The sequence below is a fragment of the Grammomys surdaster genome, unplaced genomic scaffold, assembly GCF_004785775.1.
Source record: "Grammomys surdaster isolate TR1022 unplaced genomic scaffold, NIH_TR_1.0 126076, whole genome shotgun sequence".
Classification (NCBI taxonomy): Eukaryota; Metazoa; Chordata; class Mammalia; order Rodentia; family Muridae; genus Grammomys; species Grammomys surdaster.
In genome coordinates, this window is record NW_021620885.1 from 1291817 (window position 1) to 1312356 (window position 20540).

At 37.3% G+C, this 20540-nt stretch overlaps 1 protein-coding gene across 2 annotated transcripts in view; it reads right to left on the minus strand.

The window, feature by feature from the left end:
- Positions 1–20540, minus strand: part of Man2a1 (mannosidase alpha class 2A member 1) — a 170032-nt gene that overhangs the window by 86764 nt on the left and 62728 nt on the right. For both annotated transcript variants that reach the window (XM_028755697.1, XM_028755698.1), the window contains exons 6-10: positions 16112–16285; positions 8743–8929; positions 6002–6179; positions 4183–4385; positions 997–1179 (exon numbers count right to left, since the gene is read on the minus strand). In XM_028755697.1, the coding sequence (XP_028611530.1) occupies positions 997–1179; positions 4183–4385; positions 6002–6179; positions 8743–8929; positions 16112–16285 (925 nt within the window). The remainder of the gene's footprint in view (positions 1–996; positions 1180–4182; positions 4386–6001; positions 6180–8742; positions 8930–16111; positions 16286–20540) is intronic.

Sequence of the window (20540 nt, forward strand, 5' to 3'; positions counted from 1 at the left end):
CTGTTACTAGGCAGCACTGGAGACAAAGATCTCAGCCTTTTCAAGCCACAGTGTATACACAGCATCTCATTCTTTAGTAACACTCTTTAATAACTGTTTTAGAAACAACTTAGTGCCTGCTTCCTTAGCAGTCTGAGAGATCCTCCCTGAAGAAGGTTCTTCCGCTTAACACCTAAGTCGTTCTCACTTCCGACAGCCTTCCTCCCTACACACCTGACTGACTGCAGCCCCTGGTGGTTATCCCCTTATCTGGCTTTCCCATCAGTGTCCCTCTAAGACATGTCAAGCATCCAAGGACAACTGGGTATGAAAAGAAGACAGGATTAAGCTGCTGTATAGTGGAATGACACTCAATTGCTTGCCCAGGTTATGTATGACTGATTAAACGTCAAGTACTTAATAAAGAAGATGATAACCTCAACTGCCACACTGTACTTAGGAGAAATCAGGACTGGCTTTAACACAATGCTTAACAACTGGAGATCAGGACTGGGACGAAACGAGGATGGTAACTGAAGTTCTGAGTGAAATTTATATACTGGTATCTAAAGCAGAACACTCTTGTCCAGAAGACAACTTGCCCCACTCAAGGTCACTACCTGACATAGCCAGGGTGAATGTTCTATTAAATCAACAATCTGATATGATTCCATTTCCTTCCCTTCCTAAATAAACTATTTAATGCTCATGGGAAAAAAAAAAAAGAAAGCTGTGGCTAAGATGACACTTCCACACAGTTCTTGAAAGTTGGTGATGTCTGGCTATAGTCATATACATATACATCATATACATATACATATACATATACATATACATATACATATACATATACATATACATATACATATACATATATATATATATATAGAGAGAGAGAGAGAGAGTGCGAGAGAGAGTGCTCTGTAATACACGAGCAGCTTCATCTCCACACACACACACACACACACACACATTAAAAATATTTTACTTGAACCTGTGTTTCTATAATTACATTACCTGGTACCATAGTCCACAACCACCCAGTCTTTTGAGGTTCCTGTGATGGCATCATGATGCTGAAATAGTCCTAAGTTTCTTCTGGCTTCTGTCAGTGTTGTGTAATGAGGTGATGAAAGAAATTTATTTATCTTGTATTTCTGAGCTTGTTTCAAGGCCAACTGGTAAAGAATTTCAGCAGACCTAAGTGCATAAAAGAGTCATTAATATATTTTCAGAAACAAACTTTTAATTTACAATGCTTTTGCTGTTGTTTTTATTTTTGAGACAACGTCTTACTTTGTGGACCAGGCTGGCCTTGAACACAGAGACCACCTGTCTTTCTCTGCCTACCCCATCACTCCACACTAGTGCTGGATTAAACACATGCACTACCATACCTGGCTCACTGATGATTTTTAAATGTACTTTTAAAAAGCAAATATACAATTTCAATGCAAATTCTTTATATAGAAAATACCAATGATTAAATTTTCTATGAAACCAACATTGTACCTATCTAAAGTATTTAAGTTCTTAATCACCAAAGACTAGCCTGTTGGAAGGAAGGTAGTTTCACTGTATGGAACACAGTGAAAAAAACAAAAAGCAGGTGAAGTAAGAGACTGGGCCTGTGTTAGCTTTGGAAACTTCAATGCACAGTGACACACCTTGTCCAGCAGGCCACACCTCCTAAGCCTTCTCAAACAGTTCCACCAACAGGGGATCAAGCATTCACATCTATGAACCTAGGTGAGCTTCTAACTCCTGCAAATCCTCCTGCATTGGCCTCTTGGGTGTTGCCATGAACCACAATGTCTGGCTTTTTCATACGCTTTAAAGATTAGAATGGTTTTGGGAAAAGAATGTGAGCTTATGATCATCAGATCATGCTTCAAAACAGGTTCCTTCAACAACGTTTTCAAAGGCAACATAAACCAAAAGGCCTAAGAAGGTCCTGCATCACAAACATGCTATAGAAAAACGGTTGATGGCACCTTAAAATTGTATCAATACTCAGGAAAAAGGAGGTATTAGAGGTGTTTATATAAAAAGTCATGAGTTCTCTAAATTGTAAAAATAAGAAAAAGATAGACACTAACTCCCACTTCAAATTTCTTGTCCAGCTTGTGCTATGGAAATTAGCAGGTCAGAGTTAAATACATCATATCATATATGCCCACTCACATCCATGGCGAACATTCCTGCTTTTGAAAACAGTAATATATTGTAGCGCTCGTTCTCAGCCTTCGTAACATTGCTACCTTTTAATACAGTTTCTCATGCTGTGATGGCCCCAACCGTAACATTATTTCATTGTTCTTCATAACTGTAATTTTGCTATGGCTATAAACTGCAGTGTAATTATCCTATATATACACTGGATTTGTTGTACTACTACTGTGGGGGTTGAGACCCACAGGTTGAGAACCTTTACACTAGAAGAATACCTCAAAATATTCCAATGAAGATTTTGAAATGATGTTTTCACTTGTGTGTGTGTGTGTGTGTGTGTGTGTGTGTGTGTGCGCGCGCACACATGCATGCATGCGCACACGGGCTAAGAATCGAATTGAGGCCTCAGACATATTGAACAATCATTACACCAGTCTGGTACCAGTTAAAGTACCAGACTTTCTTTCTTATACCTTTCTATCCATGCTTCGCAAGTGAGAGTGGAAAATTACCATCAGACAATATATTTGTTTTACATGAAGTAATAGTCAGAAATTCATAACTATTATACACTTTTTACTTCATCTTGCCATAAAGCATAATGTAAAAATAAATTCCTAGTCATAACCACTATGCCTTGAGTATATCTCATCAATATACTGAATATATTCAAAACTCCTTGCCATTAAAAAATAATTAACACTCAAAACTCATTAATCCACCGGATAAATCTTTATACTAATTATCATGTATTCCATTTTATCATAAAAATTTACAAGAAAAAACATTACTTCATGAACATTTCTTTAGTATATAAAATCTATTTTATAGTAGTATAAACATGATAATAATAAATGTATTATAAATATAAATACTCTTCTTTCATACCTAAGATATTTTCTTAAAGAAATTTGTGATTTTTTTATAAATTGTCTTTCTAAAATGTATTCACAAAACACTAACACATGAAACAGGATACGTAAGATCTAACTGGATTATAGTATCAAGACTCAGCATGGAAGGCCTGGAGCAATGGCTGCTGGGTGGTTCAGGACACTATCTGCTCTTCGAAGAGGACCTGGGTTTGGTTCCAGCACCCACATGGCAGCTCATAACAATCTGTAACTCTAGTTCCAGAGCATCTGATACCTTTTTCTGGCTTCTGCAGGCATCATGCACACATGTGTTGCTCATATATACATACACGTAAGCAACACACACATACATATATAAAGTAAAAACAAATCTTTCAAAAAATCATCTTATGAAAATAAATTTTTCTACTAGGTCAGAGGTGAAAGGAAAGTCTTGGGCACCCAGGATAGTTCGGTTCACAGAACATCTGACTTGGTTTCTTAGAAACCTGTTTCCAAACATGTAGCTAGAGGCATGTGGATGATATGTAGACTCCAGTTCTGGGCCACACCAGCCACATTTCCAATGTTCACGTCTAAAAGCTTCCACAGTGGATATTACAGACAAAGCTCTCTCTGTCAGTGACTGGAAGTTCTACTGATCATGTTTTTTATGCTATGGGGCTTTCTCCTGGAACTCATACATCAACTCTCAACTCTTTCCAATTCTTCTAAGAAGAAAAGTTATATCTATGGAAAGGCACTTAAAGGAAATCAGAACTGAGCTGGAGCCTCTGAAGCTCTCTCAGATAGAAAATATACTCATTTTACAGCATACACCGAGAGGCCCACTTGCAGCTGCTCAGAAGCACTGTGTGCCCTTTGACTCTAACAGCTCAGGCTGCTGGGTTACCTGCCTGCAGATGCTCATGTATCATCTAATGTAACACCGGGCAGAAACAATACAGAAAAGTAATTAGAAAAAACACGAATAAATTGCTTTTTCCAAAAAGCAAAAAAAAAAGTATGCTAATTTTATTACACTGTACAGAGAAATATTCTGATGGCATTAAGATTCAAATACATAGCACCACAGAAAGGATGTATGCGGAACTCTAGTAAAACGGTATGGTGACATAGCAGAATAAAAAAACAGAACGATCTAAAGGTCTAGTACCTTAAACGAGATTCCATTATTCTGTCCATTCGCTTGTAGAAAGGTCTGGATGTGAAGTAGCCACTCCAGTAATGGTCATCTCGGTCAGCATAAGTGAAGAAGTCTCCACTCAGAGCGGGGAACACAGACTGGCTACCCTTCTTCTCAGCTGCCACTGCTTTCTCCAATGCGTCAAAATAATCCGACAAAGTTCCAAACTGGATCTAGGAAACACCCTCATGTTTCAGTTATTCATTAATAACTAATTACTACTTCATGTTATTAATTCATTAATAAAAGTTATTATGGAATGTGTCTGTGTGCTCTCCCCTGTGGTATGAGGAATGTTAATCAGCTTCCCCCTTTTCCTCTGAATGTTAATCCAGCCAAGTGTCCTCTGATTAAGGAATGTGCCCCTCTCAGGATGTGTCCTGGGACAGTTGGGTTCTTTCAATTTTAAGTTCAAACTGAGACCCAAATTTTAAGTACAACCTGAGTTCAGATCAGTGCCCAGGTAAGAAAGCGAGACATGTTGGTATACTTGTTGGGGCGAAGATGGATGGAGCTTCTGAACTCACTGGTCACTGCGTCTAGCTGTGTATGTAAACTCCAGGTTCAGTGAGAGACTCTGTCTCAGATATAAGATGAAAAACCAGCAAGGGAGGCACTCAGTAGTCCTGGAGGGAAGGAGGGAGGGAAGGAAAGGAGGGACCCGGGGAGGGAGGGAGGGAGGGAGGGAGGGAGGGAGGGAAGAAGGAAGGAAGGAAGGACGGACGGACGGACGGTGCATTTAAAAGTAAGATACTTTCATGCACTGTTCTCTGATCATGTATGAGCTTTACTTTTGAGGGTACAGACTTCATATGCTTGAAAATTTTTAATTGTAAATACTTGGAATAATTTTTTTATTTTTTAATGAAATTCATTTATTTTATATTATCCATTATGAACACTTTCTACACAAAGACAACACTTCCTTCTGCAGATCTTCTACATGCTGTGGATGGATATGTGACTCTAATAAACATGTTTAATAGTGAATTTCTTCACACAGGATCTCCAAGACATATTTGAAGCAAAGCTTTAAAAAAGGCTTTGCTGTCCAGATGCAATATATGTGTCCTATTTGAAACATGTTTCAAGTAAAACATGTTTTATAAGGCTGAGAAAATATCATCCTGTGTAGATTCCTGTTACTAAATTACTGCTACTTTTTAAGGTTATAGATAAAACATGGCACCTACGATTTGCTCTAGGTGGACACATCTGGAACAAGAGTAGCCCTAAGCTCCTGTGAGTTGCAACATGGCCATGAAGAGAAGGCAGCTGTCTCTGCTTTTTAAACAAACAAACAAACAAATAAACAACAAACAAAAAAAAACAATAAAATCCACAAGCATTTGATTATCAAAATCATCTCAGTTAGGAAAAAGTGAAAGTGTATTCTCTGAACACAAGACATTTATCAAACCCATGAAATGCTCATTCCTAACAGCCAGTCACATCAGTAAACCACAGGAAGCAACAGCCAGGGGAAAAGAATAACATTTCCATGCTGTAAACAAAAGAGACATCCTGAAGGAGAAGCCAAGACTTAGTAGGTACACATTTTAAAAAATCCCATAAAAGGAATGCTTCTCTAATCCCCAGGCACTAAATTCTGTCATGCAGGAAGAAAGGAAAACTTTTGGAAATGGTACCACTGAGTATGGCAAATTTATATTTGTGTTTAATATGGGCAGGTTCCAGGGAAACAGGACAGAGACACTGGATATTGTGGTAGGGTCTCAGTGAAAGATGGAGGCCCAACTCAAAGACATTCTCAAGGCTCTCTCCTCACCTTCACGTTAAGATGGGGCTGAGAGTTCATGTAATTAAATAGCTGCTCATAGTTCCTGTACTGCAGATCCCATTCTGTGTATTCACTGAACCGAAAATCGTCTCCTAGTGGAGCTAAAAGAACTTTAGTGCGGAAAAGTTTTGACTTTTTCCGGTACTGATCCAGTAGCATCTGAGCCCTGTGAAAGGGAAGGGGAGGACATAAAAAACTGTATCAGGAAAAGCTGACATAGCAGGTCAGGAAAAAGACAGCTTAGAAATCAACGGTGTATTATATGAAAAAGAGATTATTAATTCCTTTTTAAAATTAGGTAAAGTGAAACTTATAAGACAGATTTTCTCCATCACTTATTGTCTGTTTTAAATGGCTACAAATCCTTACCATAGGGAAGTCACATTGTTTTCCAGTGGATATCCCTTGAGACATCACAGCCAACTGAGATACCAATGTCTTCCTGAAATCTCCTTCCTCACCACAGCAATTAAGACACCAGACAGCCCATGTTCTATAATAACCTCTCATGGAAAGACGCAGGGCCTCTCAACTATATATCGATACTGAACTTTGCTCTGCTTTAATATCCCACTTTCTAACAATCAAAAATCCAATAGTCTGGTAAAACGTGGAAAAAGAAAATTTAGAAAATGATTAAAAGGTATAAATCATGACACCAAATATTTCCTAGAATTTTAATATCTTCCTTCCAAAGGACCACCCACTCACTGTACAACTGCTACCAATAGCCTGGCCACAGTCACCCTGTGGTCAATGGCTCCTGCTTGGCAGGAATTTGCTATTCTGGTTTCCACTCTCTTGGACTCTGAACCATGACCCCCATGGCCAGCCAAACTCCAGTGTGCTAATGTCAACAGCTTTTACGCTTCAAAGTCAGTGTTCTGGAGGAGCTCCCTTTGGGGGACACTAAGTTGGGACACCATTGAGAAAACAGGAAGATAGGCTCACAAAATGAAATTAAATAAGCACATGAAGCCAGAGCCACTCGTGTTTAAATGACAGGAGTGGGTTATCGCCTAGTATTCCAATCTTCACTTTAAAGATTATCCAAAAGTAAATTCCAATCCCCAATATAAAACTTATGAAAGTACCTCAAAGAACATCAGTAAGAGGTATTTTATGAAAAATAACATTTAATTAAACTTATAATCCCATATGGACATTCTGAAATTTATACACTCTGAAACTGCTTTGCATATACAAATTTTTAGCAATAATTTAATAGCTTTAAAGTATCATCATAGTAATTTCATATAATGTATAATTCTTAGGTTTAGTGGCTTGTTGAGTAAAATATAACTATAGTGATTTCAAATAATATATGACTCTTAGTTTTCTGAGATTAGCATTTGGTGAGATAATTAATCTTTATTACCAAATACTTAAATTCTACATTTTTTAAATATATTTTAATTATTATTTCTCATTTTAAATGCACATGAAAAATGGAAAGAAATCAAACCACCAGTAAAAGGAATTAAAATAAAATATAACAACAGATAAAACATGTACTATAAATGAACACTTAACTATATTCCTGAGGTAATAATAATAATAGTAATAATAATAAAAATAAAAACGATGACTAATAATCCAAAGCTTGTATGTGTGGTTTATACACAGAGAAAAAGAGAGTACACGCATTACAATGTAATGGTCTTTACCTTTGGCATCCTTTATAACAATTACAAACAGATTTCTATGCTATCATAGCTATTTATTTAAAAAGTTATTCAGCCATCCCCATGTAACCTCCCCCTTGCTCTCTCTCAAACTCATAATCTATATTTCTTTAATTATTTATATATATGCATGTATGTGTAATTGATACATATATAATATGTATAATATATATATACATACACATATATCTATATATCTATATCTCTTTATGTATAGACATAGATAAACTTAAAAATACCAGAGAACCCAGAACTGTTACTTTACTAAACTATTTAAAACTAACTTTTAAATATTCAGATGATAAATTAATACATAATTATTAATTTATTCAAAAACAATATTGTTTTTCTAGCAGAATTTGGTGTATCTATATTACAACACAGCACATTTTCTCGCTTTTAGTGTAGTAACGGAACTTTATAGGAACCAAAATGAGAAACTATATGTAACTTGAAATGAGAAGTTTCCTTCATTATTGCATTTTTTTTCTGAAGTGGTCCATTCTTGCAGTTTCTATTCAAATGTATTTAAGTATAAATAATTCTAATTAAAGTCTTCTGTAACTCAAAAACATCAGAAAGATATAGAAATGTGTATTCATCGGAACTGTGCAAGTCACCATTACTGAAATTGTTATTAAGGTAAGAGATAATTATACTCTCCATGTGCCCCATTTTAAATGTGTTTTTGCAGTTGAGTTGCTTTTCTTACCACTTCGTACAATAAGGACCAAAAGTCTTATTATCAACAGAAGTACATGAAATCAATCAAACACAGTAGAAAGCTTTTACAGTGAGTGCAAAGGAGATGGTAATAACAGCGTATTGTAAGTTAGCCATTGTGTATTGATCTGTCATTGTTCACTTGCCACTAAATTATAATGCAGAAAGGCATGGTCGAGGTGCTGCCACTCTGAAGTTGCATTAGATCTGGTCTGAACGAGGATAATGCTGGCTGCCAACACCCACTTAGTCAGCCCTTCAACAACATGGAAGCGAGTGGACACAGTGTTTCGATGTCTCACAAAACACACATTTTAATACCTGCTTTGGACATTTCCAGGGGATATTGCTTCTGGGGGAACTCCCCAGGGACAACCATATCTGCCTCCAGGAAGCCGTTTAAAATCAAACTGGCAGCATATTTTAGGATCAGGTCCGCAGGTGTGGGGGATGTCATAGCTGTAGAAGGGCATCATATGGCACAAAATGTCTGTGACAGATCCAAGATCTAAAATAGAAAGTCAACATATTTCCACTCATGAAATTGTTTCTCTCCAAAACTACCCAAATGCCATCATTTTATACATATCTAGGAAATGCAAGCTGTGCAGTAAATCAGCAGGCATTTTATACTCCAGAAGCACTTCACAGCCACAGCTGAAGATCTCTAGCTCACCCTCACTCCCCTCTTCTATCTAGTAGAACTGAAATAGAAATGTCCCTGGTGAACCAGCAGTTGCTGACCTGGGGGACACAACCCGAGCAAAAGTAAGAGTTACAGCTGGCTCATGCAAAATGTCAACTTTGTCAATGCTGGGCTGCCAACTTCTGCTACATCTGTTCCTGTGACAGTTAGGTCAGCCAGGGAGGCTAGGTGAGAAGAGGGGAGCTGAGGGAACGAAGGAGGAAGGCTGGGCAGAGGAGGAATGCCAGAGAGAGAGGCCAATTCCCTTGGCAGGAGAATGTAACACTGGAAAGTTCATGGAGTCTCCCCTGCTGGTCACAGGAATGAGTCAGCGGTATTTTCCATCACAAAGGAGAATTTACAATTCAAAAATCAAAGCAAACCAAAATAGTATGGAAACTACATACTAGCCACTGATAGAGGAATATGTTTCAGTTAAGACCTCAGTCTCAGCATGGGACTACAGGGCAGAGGCAGACCACCAGGAAGACTAGAGGTCTGTAGGAATGGTGCTGGGCTTTAGCAAAACCCCCCTTTTCTGTATTAGTAGATCTGCAGTTTCTACAATGGGTATTGCTTCCTTAATAAGGACAAGGCAGTCAGTAATATTTTTAACAATGAAAATAACTGCTTCATTAAGAACAAAAACATACAAACTAGCTACACCTAATTTGAAAACATTCTTCAGGAAGCCTCTCAAACTTACCTAAGAAACCCTAACAGGATTTAACCACATCTTTGGCAAAATTTTAAACTAATCAAAACCTGTTTCTGTGCTGTCCCCTGCAAGTGTCAATGAACTACACCCCTATGTTTGATATCAAAGACAATTGTCACTGATGCTTGCTTCAGATATACCAGCCGGCTGTCACGAGTCCCAAAACTGGCAGTAAATGACCTCTCGATTTCTTATTTGATCAAGATATAGCCTGGACCTAGTATCTTTCCTAATATCCTTCACTCTGTAGCTTATTTTATATAGTTTAATCTCCTGGATGTACCCATGTTGTGCTACATTAAAATGTAATTTTAAATGTAAAATTTACATGTAAAATGTAATTTCCTTATACACAGAATATCTTCTAGCTGTGGTAAATACAGAAAACTACTCAGTAATTTCTTACCAATTGATAATTCACAGTAACTTGAAACACACCAATTGTTTAGGAAAAGTTTCTACAAATTAATTGATTTTCAGATTAAGATGTATTTGGTTAAACGACATGATGTAAAAAACACCCTTCAAGATCTAGGCCTCCCTGCAGAGTGAGTTTTTCTAGAATTAAATATAGATAGAAAGATGGATACATAGATAGATGATAGATAGATAGATAGATAGATAGAGATGGTAGACTAGATAGATATGACAGATGGTGTTGAAGACAGATGATGTTAGAGACAGAGGATCCATAGATGTAGACAGACCATAGATAACAGATACAGACAGATGACAGGTAGATATAGACAGACGATAGGTCAATAGATGATAGATAAATAGATAATATAACTAATTATGTTCCTTATTGACACATAGGAACACATATAAGAAAGTTATTTTCTTGATGTAAAAACAATTTTTTTCTGATACACTGGTGGTTGGATTACTCAGGAAGCAAGTATAAGGTAGTCAGTAACCTCTTCACAGCCTTTCAGCAAGGAAGTCCTTTTTCAGAGATGAAAGTCAGACTCAACCACACTGGCACTGGGGCGGGGGCTTCAGCTTTGGGAACTATACAACACTAAGTTCTACCTCCCCACAAACGTCTTCACATACCTAAGTTTCCATTTCTTTGCCATAAAAAGATTAAATCAACTCAGGACAGTTAGAGAGACTTACTGAGAGAGAGAATCTCAAAGCATTCCATAAAGGTATGCCCTACAATAAGGATTCAACAAATAAAAACACCCTACTGGGTACCCAGACTTAAATGTTCCACATCCTACTATGGGTATAGCTGGTAAGTACCCCTGACTTCCACACCATGATTTTTCCAAAATCTACCAGATCTAGCTCAGATCCCCCTACCAGTGCTCTGGCCTGCTTAGTTTATATAATCACACTTGTGTAGTAACCAAGCTCTAGGCTTCTTCAGAGTCTCACATCCCTTACCCAACCTGTTTTGACCCCCATATCTGCCAGTCAACCTTTACACTTATACCAGGACCTACCCTATCTGCAAATACCCACAGATTCTCTGCAAATCTTCCAATCACCCCAGTTAACTAGAGTTCCCATATCCTCCTATACCAGGGTCTAGCCTGGTGAGATCACCTTACTTTCCTATCCATTTATTTTCCAAAAGCCACCAGATCCAGCCTGGGTTCTACAGCCAACGAACTATCCTATTCTTGCCTCCCCTGCCTACTCTGCAAAGGAGCTCTAGACATTGGCCAGGATCATCCTATCTATATCCAATAAACAGGACCTCCCAAATCACATACAACCTTTCAAGCCAGCAAGATCTATCCCCAAACTCCAGCCTTGCAGCGGGATACACGGTTTAAACCAGCCTGGGCCTCTTTGTCCATTGGACTTCATTTCACCCAAGCTATACCCAACCATTAAGTCCAACACAGCTGACATATCCTTTCTTCTGACAAAGCTGCTCTGTCCAGAACACACTCAACTAACAAAAGAAGTCCACACACCCATATCTCATCACAAAAATAGCAGCAATAGATCAAACCAGTTTCTTCTATCCAGAACCTACCAATCCTGTAGAAATGTTTATCAATGAAAATTACATAGATGAACCCCAAGAACCAGGATTTAAAACAAAATCATAAAGTTCATGAAAAAATTCAGAAAATTTATAGAAATCACAAAGAAACATATCAATGAACTTGAGGATAAAAAGCTTAAGGAAAATAAATGAGTAATAACGAAGAAAATGTGAAGCAGAATGTATGGTGAAAGTGACAAAGACAATCCAAGACTTGGGAACAGAACTCAGCGAGGGAATATAAACACTAAAGAAGACTCAAGCTGAAATGAAGACAGATTTGGAGATTCCAACAATTCAACTAGAAAATCGAAAGAAAAGCCTAACAAGAAGAATCAAGCATAAGACAGAATATAAGGACTCAAAAATGAGTAAATAATCTATGCAGAGTAAAAAAAATAAAACACAGGAAAGGAACAGATGGGAAGTGTGGGAAACCAAAAAAAAAAAAAAACAAAACAAAACAAAATAAGCCTTTCAATTATAGGCATAGATGAGAAAGAAGAATCCCAAGTCAATGAGACAGACTATATCTTCAACAAGATCATAGAAGAAAAGGTGCCCAAAACCAAGGGAAAACACACTTACAGGTATAAAAGAAGCCCAGAAAGCATCTAAAACAGAAGAAAAGAAAATATCTATGGCATATCATAGCTAAAACACTAAGTATATATAACAAGGAAAGTATAATGAAAGATCCAAGAGGAAAAAAAGCACAAGTCACATATAAAAGAAAACCCACTAGAATAACATCTGATTTGTAAATAGAAACTTTAAAAGCCAAGAAGAGTTTAAAGAAAAGTAACCAAGTCCTAAAAGACTATGACAGCCAATCTAAAATAACATATCCACCAAAACCATCCGCCACGATTGAAAAAGGAAACAAAATACAGAAAAAAAAACAAACTAAAAAACTTTCCATGATATAAACAGCCTAAACAAAAACACATCCAAGTAACCAAACAAAGAAAATTCAGGAAGCATTTTTTCAGGCCAAAGAGAGAACTGAGCATACCAGAGAGACTGTGGGAAGATATATGGAGCCATAATTATTAAAATACAAAATAATAATGAGACTATAAACAACAATATCAGATATCAACAATATCATGACAATAATTAACACACATATTTCAGTAATAACTTTAAATATTAATGGACTCAATTCTCCAGTCAAAAGGCACAGACTGAATGAATGGGTCAATAAGCAAAATCTAGGGTGGGAGAGATGACTCAGCATATAGGAACACTAGCTGCTCATTGCAGGACCTGAGTTCAATTCCCAGCAGCCACATGGTGGCTCATAACTATCCACAGTGGGATCTGATGCTCTCTTCTGGTATAAAGATATATACATAAAAAACATAAACAAATAATAAAAAACCTTAAAAATGAATAAACAAAATCTGTTACCTACAAGCAAAATTATAACTTAGTCTTAAAGATACGCACCACCTCAGAGTAGAAAGAATGGACAAAAGTTCTTCAATAAAATGGGACCACAGAGCCAACAGGCAATGCTATCTGAATATCTAGCTAAGTAGATGTCAAACTAAAATTACTCAGAATTGATAAAGAGGGACACTTCATTTCAGCCAAGGGAACAGTTAATCAAGAAGACATTATTATCCTAAATCAATATACACCAAACTCTGGGGTACTCAATTTCCTAAAATATCAACTACTGGATTTAAAGAAACAGTAACGTGACTCAATTAATCGTAGGTAACTTCAGTACCACACTTTTTTAATAGACAGGTCATCCGAACAATAATTAAACTGAAAAACATCAGAATTCATTGATATCACACAACAAATGGACTTACAAATATCTACAAAATATCCCACACAAACACCAAAGAATACACATTCTAATCAGCAGCACGCAGCTTCCCCAACAGAGACTATATCTTGCACGTATGCATGCACATATGGGTGTATGTGTGTGTGTTGAGTGCATGTACACAGACACACACACTCATACACAAATCTTTATAAATCCAATAGGTAGAAGTCTTTCCCCTTATCCTTTGAGATAACAATGAAATAAAACTGAGAGCAAACAAATCACTAATAAATAAGCAAATTCAAGGAGAATAAATAACTAAGTACTGAATGATGAATGGGTCAGAACGGAATAAAAAAATCTTGCTGGAACTAAATGAAAATGAAACACAACAAAACCCCCGAGACACTGAAAGTCTAAGACATAGAAAGCCTGAGACACACTGAAAGCCACTCTATGAGGGAGACTGATAGCTCTAGATGACTACACTATATTTTTTTTTAATCAGAGTACAAATAAGATGGAAAAACATGAACAAACCAGATGCAAATCCAGTCAATGAATATAATAATAAATATCAAAGAACTTCAAAACATAGAAAAAAGAAATAAAACAAAACAAAGCAAAAGAATCAACAAATCTAGAACTAGAAAAGTTTATACTGAGTGAGGTGCCCTAGACACTGAAAGACAAATGTCACCAGATCTCTATGATTGAAGGCTTCTAAGCTCCCAATCTCCAGATTTGAGCACATAGCCTGGATACCTGCAGAAACCAGTTAAGTAAAACAGTACCAATTGTGGAAGAGAGGGTGAAAAGGTTGTAAGACCCAGAAGACAAGGGAGTTTGCTGACATTATACCTCCTACCGATGTCAAGTTACACCCATAAAGGGCAACCAACATGCCTGTCCAAAGGAGATCTGAACAGGAGGAAACTAACAGACATGCTAAGTAAATGGAAAAAGGCCAAAAAGACTCGAAACTACACAAAGAACTCCCCAGACTAAGGAATGCTGGGAGCAGGTAAAATAGTCTTCTTCCCCAAGGAAGAGCACACCAATTCAATCTTTTTCATAAGATAGAGGTTGGATATGTCCAATACCAAAAGGTCAGCCCTGAAAACATGAATACAAGTAACTACAGAAAATATACTTTATACAAACATGCATGCAGTAACAATTAATGAAAAACGAGGCCATAGATTTGAAAGAGAGCTAGGCTAGCAGGGTACATGGAAGTGTCTTGAAGGAGAAAGGGGAAGGGAAGAATGTTTTACTTATAATTTAATTCAATCATATTATAATCTCAAAAATAAATAAATAAAAATATTCTTATTTAATAGGGGTTGGTAAAGGCAAGACCTCCCGTATACACAAAAGAGGGTAAACTGTGTCTTAATTTGTCAGCATACAGGTAGTATGAGGACTCTCTGGGAATACAGAATCTATGTCATTCCAAGGAAATTTCTTATAAGACACAGAGAGAAGAGAGAAGGAAGGAGCACTAGCTGGGCCTGAGACATGACTGCATGAGTTCTAAGCATGCTCACTTTCTGAGAAAATAGTGTTTTTCCCACTAGATCAGTGGTTCTCAACCAGTGGGTCAGGGCCCCTTTGGCAACTCTGTATCTCTGGAAATATTTACATGATGATTCATAACAGTAGCAAAATTACAGTTATGATGTAGCAAGAAAAATAATGTTAAGGTCAGGGGTCACCACAGCCTGAGGAACTGTATTAAGGGTCACAGCACTAGGAGGGTTGAGAAACTGATCTATGAGCCATATTTACTACATGGGATAAATAAATATAGTCATCACTATAAAAAGCAGAAAAGTAAAAGCACCAGCTGGCACAAATGCTAAATGCTCATATCCATTTCCTTCTGTTGGTCATAAAAACAACTTCATGATTTTCTAAACATGAATTGATATCAATATTTCTAAGAATCTTGACACAAATACAATGGGAAATAATTGTCCTATACCAAAAATTATCTTAAAGCAGTCTAATATTCAAGGCCTGTACTACAAGTAACAGTTTTTGTGGTGTAGAGTTTTCAGTGAGAACAGACTCCCAGGATCACATGTTTGAATGCTGGTCCCAGTTGATGGAACTTTTGGGGAAGGATTAGGAGGCATGGCCCTATTGGAGGAGGTGTGGTTGTGTTGGAAGAGGTCAGTCACTAGGGTGAGCTTTGAGGTTTTGAAAGCCAGTGCCATTCTGTTTTGTAATTATGTCTAAACAGGTACATTCTAGGCCACTGCTCCAGGGCCACGTCAGCATGCCTGCTGTCATGCCCCACACCATGAGGATCATGGATTCTCCGGAGCCACGAGCACCAACATATCTTTTCTTTTATAAGTTGCCTTGGTCTTGGTGTCTCTTTACAACAATAGAAAAGTAACTAAGATACACACACTATGGTAAGCTCAGAGCCCCTGAAGCCTATGCCTTGGTCAATGGAGTCATCAGCTTTTGTCAAATTCTACATACCCCAATTCTGTCTCCAGAAAAATTCCAGCGTTTTTTGCAAAGAGAAGTGTTTTTTCACAGCATAATGAACTCTCTGGATGAGCATGTGTGAAAATCCAGCACGTTTTAGAAGATAAGCCATTGTGGGTGAATGTCCAAAGGGATCTATGGACCAGCCCGATCGAGGTTTTACTCCTGTTGATAAAGAAAGAAAGTGTTTATGTTGTTTTTTCATTTTTTGTTTTGCCTTAATGATAAGTGAAATAAGTTATGCTGCACTGAGACACATCAGAGCTCCAGTCTCCTGGGCTTGAAGATTACGGGTGCTCTCATTATACCACCTCACAGCTATGATTACATGACTGCCAACTACTGGAGGTAGACAAATACCCAGTCTGTTGTGAGGGGTTAGACAACACAGGAACTGCTGATCTTTCAACTCAACTTATACCTCCAACTCCCAACAGTCTGCTTCTGACACTTTCAAACAGCACAACATCACCATATCACAGTGTCAAAACTGATCAGAATGACTTCACAGTGTGTCACGGCATCTCAAGGGTTTCTGATGCTCTTCCTTTCACTCTACCTTGAATGAGGTTAATGGAATGCTCAGATCAGTTATAAGAACCATCAGCCAAAATGTGCCTCTGTTTTAGAGAAAGAAATGTGGCAAACATAAATAAATGCACAGGCTAGAGTTAATGACACATGAATATTCATCTAGCATTATTCAAATCTGGTCATTCAGTTGTTCAAGACTCTCAAATAAGACTTCTACGCACGGTATAAAACTTGGCTTAACTAACAGAGCTCTGCATGGGTTTTTTGTTGTTGTTGTTTTGTTTTACATTTAAGCACTTGTTTAGCACTCTTTCATACACCTACAAATATGGGAGGCCTGAGAGTTATAAAAATGACTTAAAGCTGACCCTGGCTCTAGTAGGAAATTCTATCATTCAAATAGCTATGACCCAAAGTAACTAATAAGACAGCAGAAAAACCTTGCTGAATAATTCTAACATATAACACAGGAAGATAGCAAAAGAGAGTTGAGAAGGAAAAGTTAAGACACAAACAAGACCCAAGTAAGTCAAAATACATGCATGTACACACAAGTAGGATAGTTCTTACTCTTGATGTATCTCCTATGAATTTGTTATATTTTATCTTTATTAATTGTGTTGATGAGTTTTATGTCAACTTGACACAAACAATAGACATCTAAGAGAAGGGAACCTCAACTGAGAAAACGCCTCCATTACACTGGGCTATGGACATGTGTATACAACATTTTCTTAATTAATGATTGATGATGGAGGATCCATTATAAGTCACCCCTGGGCTGGTGGTCCTGGGTTCTATAAGACAGTAGGCAGAGCAAGCCATGGGGAGCAAGCCAGGGAGCAGCACTCCTCCATGGCCTCTGCAGTAGCTCCTGCCTAGAGGTTTCTGCCCTGTTTGAGTTCCTGTCCTGACTTCCTTCATGATGAATGGAGATGCAGACGTGTAAGCCAAACAAATTCCTTTTCCTCTGCAAGTTACTTTTGGTCATGGTGTTTCATCATAGCAATAGTAAACGTCAGACATTTAAGTATTTGTATCCCTCGGAGTTATGTAAACATAGATATGGGTATCCATACAGTTCAGAAGAGGGCATTAGATCCCCAGCAGCTAGAATTATAGGTGGTTGTGAGCTATCCAACATGGGTGCTATGAACCATCCCTCTGGAAGAAGAGTCACTGGTCTTAACTGCAGAGACATATCTCCCATCCCCTCCTACAAACTATTATTTAGAAAGAGAAACTTTAATGTATGAGAAACAAGCTTATCAGATAGACCTTAACACACTAATTAAGGTTAGCATAGCCAACATTGGTACAGGGAGATAATCATAGGCATCTCATAAGATATACGGGATAAGAGAAACCACAGCACAGAATAGTTCTAGCCAGGGATAAATACTACAGTAATAACCTAACCCTGAGGGAAAAATACATATTGACATACCCTTTCCAAAACTGGCTTGTATTCTTCAAAGTATTTTGGTCAAGAAACACAAACAAAACAAACAAACAAACATGCTCGAGATTAAAGCAAAGTAAAGACATGACAACTGAATGCAACACAAAGTCCTGGGCCAAACACTTGACTCTGAGCAGGAACAGCAGCCTCTAACTAAAGTGCTGTGGGAGTGGTTGAAGAACTCTGGATGCCAGCTGTGAACAGGACTATCTCTTGGCATCACTGCTAACCCCCTGGTTTGACAACTGCCTTCCTTTTACATATGAAAGTGCCCTGGTTTCTCAGCAAATACATGATTCAGTGTTTACAGATGGAGACAAAGCACCTCTGACTTACTGTCACACGGTCCATTAAACAAAATGTACATGAACCTGTGTTCAGGAGACACAGTGTTTTTCCCAAGTCAGGCCCTAGAATATTTTATGAGTGTGAAATTTAAGGACTGGGTATCATCACAAATAAAGGGAAAGGTAAGACTAGACCCAGGACTGCAAGCGTGTCAAACATCAGAGAGTTTAGTGTTCATACATTAGAACTGCAGTGGCATTGATGTTCCTTTGCCCTATCAAAATCACTGGACCACAGAGGAGCAACTGGCTGCAATGGGAAAAGGAATCCACAAACAATACTGGAGAGAAGAGGGAAACTACACTTCTTAAAAACTGTGACAGGAAGCAAGGTCAGAGCTGGGGATTCTAGAACTTGCTAGTGTTTTCCTTGACATTAGACTTTTCTTTAAATAAAAGGGTAAGAAGAAGGGGTAATATAAAAAAATTCAGACTATTATAATAGTATACATCACATATATTTACAAATCATCTACTTCTTGAATTCTGCTGAAATGTTACTGTCCTACTTTTCCACAAAGAACACCAATTATTTATATAAAAGTACTGTTTAATACAAAGGTTACTATATATATATATATGTGTGTATATATATATATAATTTTACATTATAAATAATTAAAATGTTGATGTGGTTTGGTTTCCAATAAAACAATCTAATCAAAATTTTAGATAGAAATCAAATTATATCTATAATTATGTAAATATTTTTAGCATAAATAAAAAAAAATCTACCTAGAACAGAAGGTTCTTTGGGCACAAACTCTTACAGTAAGTTTTTCAAATGTCCATAAAATTCTTGGGATATAAAGGATGCAATCTGACTAGTTATTACATTAAATATCATAAGCCAGTAAATAATTCACATAAATGTAGCACATTAAGAAAGAAATCTAATCTCATTTTTGAAAACAAATATAAAAATCATAAAACACTAAACAGATTGAACTCCACACCACCCAAGCCAAATGGGATTTGCTCTGGAAGTCAATGACTTTTTAATTGAGCAAACTGCTATCACACTTATAGAACAAATTAGAAAAACTGCATACTGTTAATAGATATCTGAAACAAATGCAGTACATACTACAAATTGAAAAGTATTAAAACTAATTTCTTCAACACTATTAAAAATATCTACATAAGCCAATATAATAATAAGAATAAGAAAATATATTTAGCATTTCTAAGCAATTTCATTAAATATAAGAAAAGCAAGTAAGTATCACTGTTAACATGTGACTACAGAAGACTTGAACAAAGCAAATAGATTCATGGTCTAAACACTAACTGTATTGCACAGATAATCTTCATATGTAAGGAAGTACATATTTACCATATACAATAAATTATATAAACTATTAGTAATAAAAAGATAAAGTAAACTCACTAAATTTATATAGTTACATATTCACACATACAACTCAACAGTTGTCTTAAATATTAGTATTAAAACAGTTGAAAGAAACAAGACATCATCATGGCTGGTGTTCATTGTAGACTTGGCAGATTCTAAAGTCACCTGGGTGATGGATCTCGGATATAGCTGTGGGGTTGTCTTGACTATTTTAATTGATGGCTGAAGATACCTCTTAATTGCAGGTTAGGGCCTTTGCAGGTCACAGCCTAGGATATGTGTGTGGGAAAGCAAGCTGAGCTCTAATTTGCCTTCCCCGCTCTTTGTATAGACTCGAAGGGAGAGAAGTGCTTCAAGCACCTCCTTCAGCTTCCTCATCCTGATGGGTGCTAACTTGCAACCATGAGCTAAAATAAACCCTTTCTCCTTTAAGTTGCATTGTCAGGGTATTTTATCACAGCAAAAGAAAATGAAACTATGACGGGTATCATTAAAGATAAAAGAACACAGTCTAGCAACATGGCTCAGTGAGTAAAGCACTCTGGTGCCATCCCGATGTCCTGAATTCAGCCCCAAATATCAGGCTGGAGGGAGAGAGCAACCCCCTGAAAGTCGCCTTCTGACTACCATATACCCACTAGATACATACACATCTGTGCACTCACTCATACACCACACACCTGGACACCCATACAGAGAGAGAGAGAGAGAGAGAGAGAG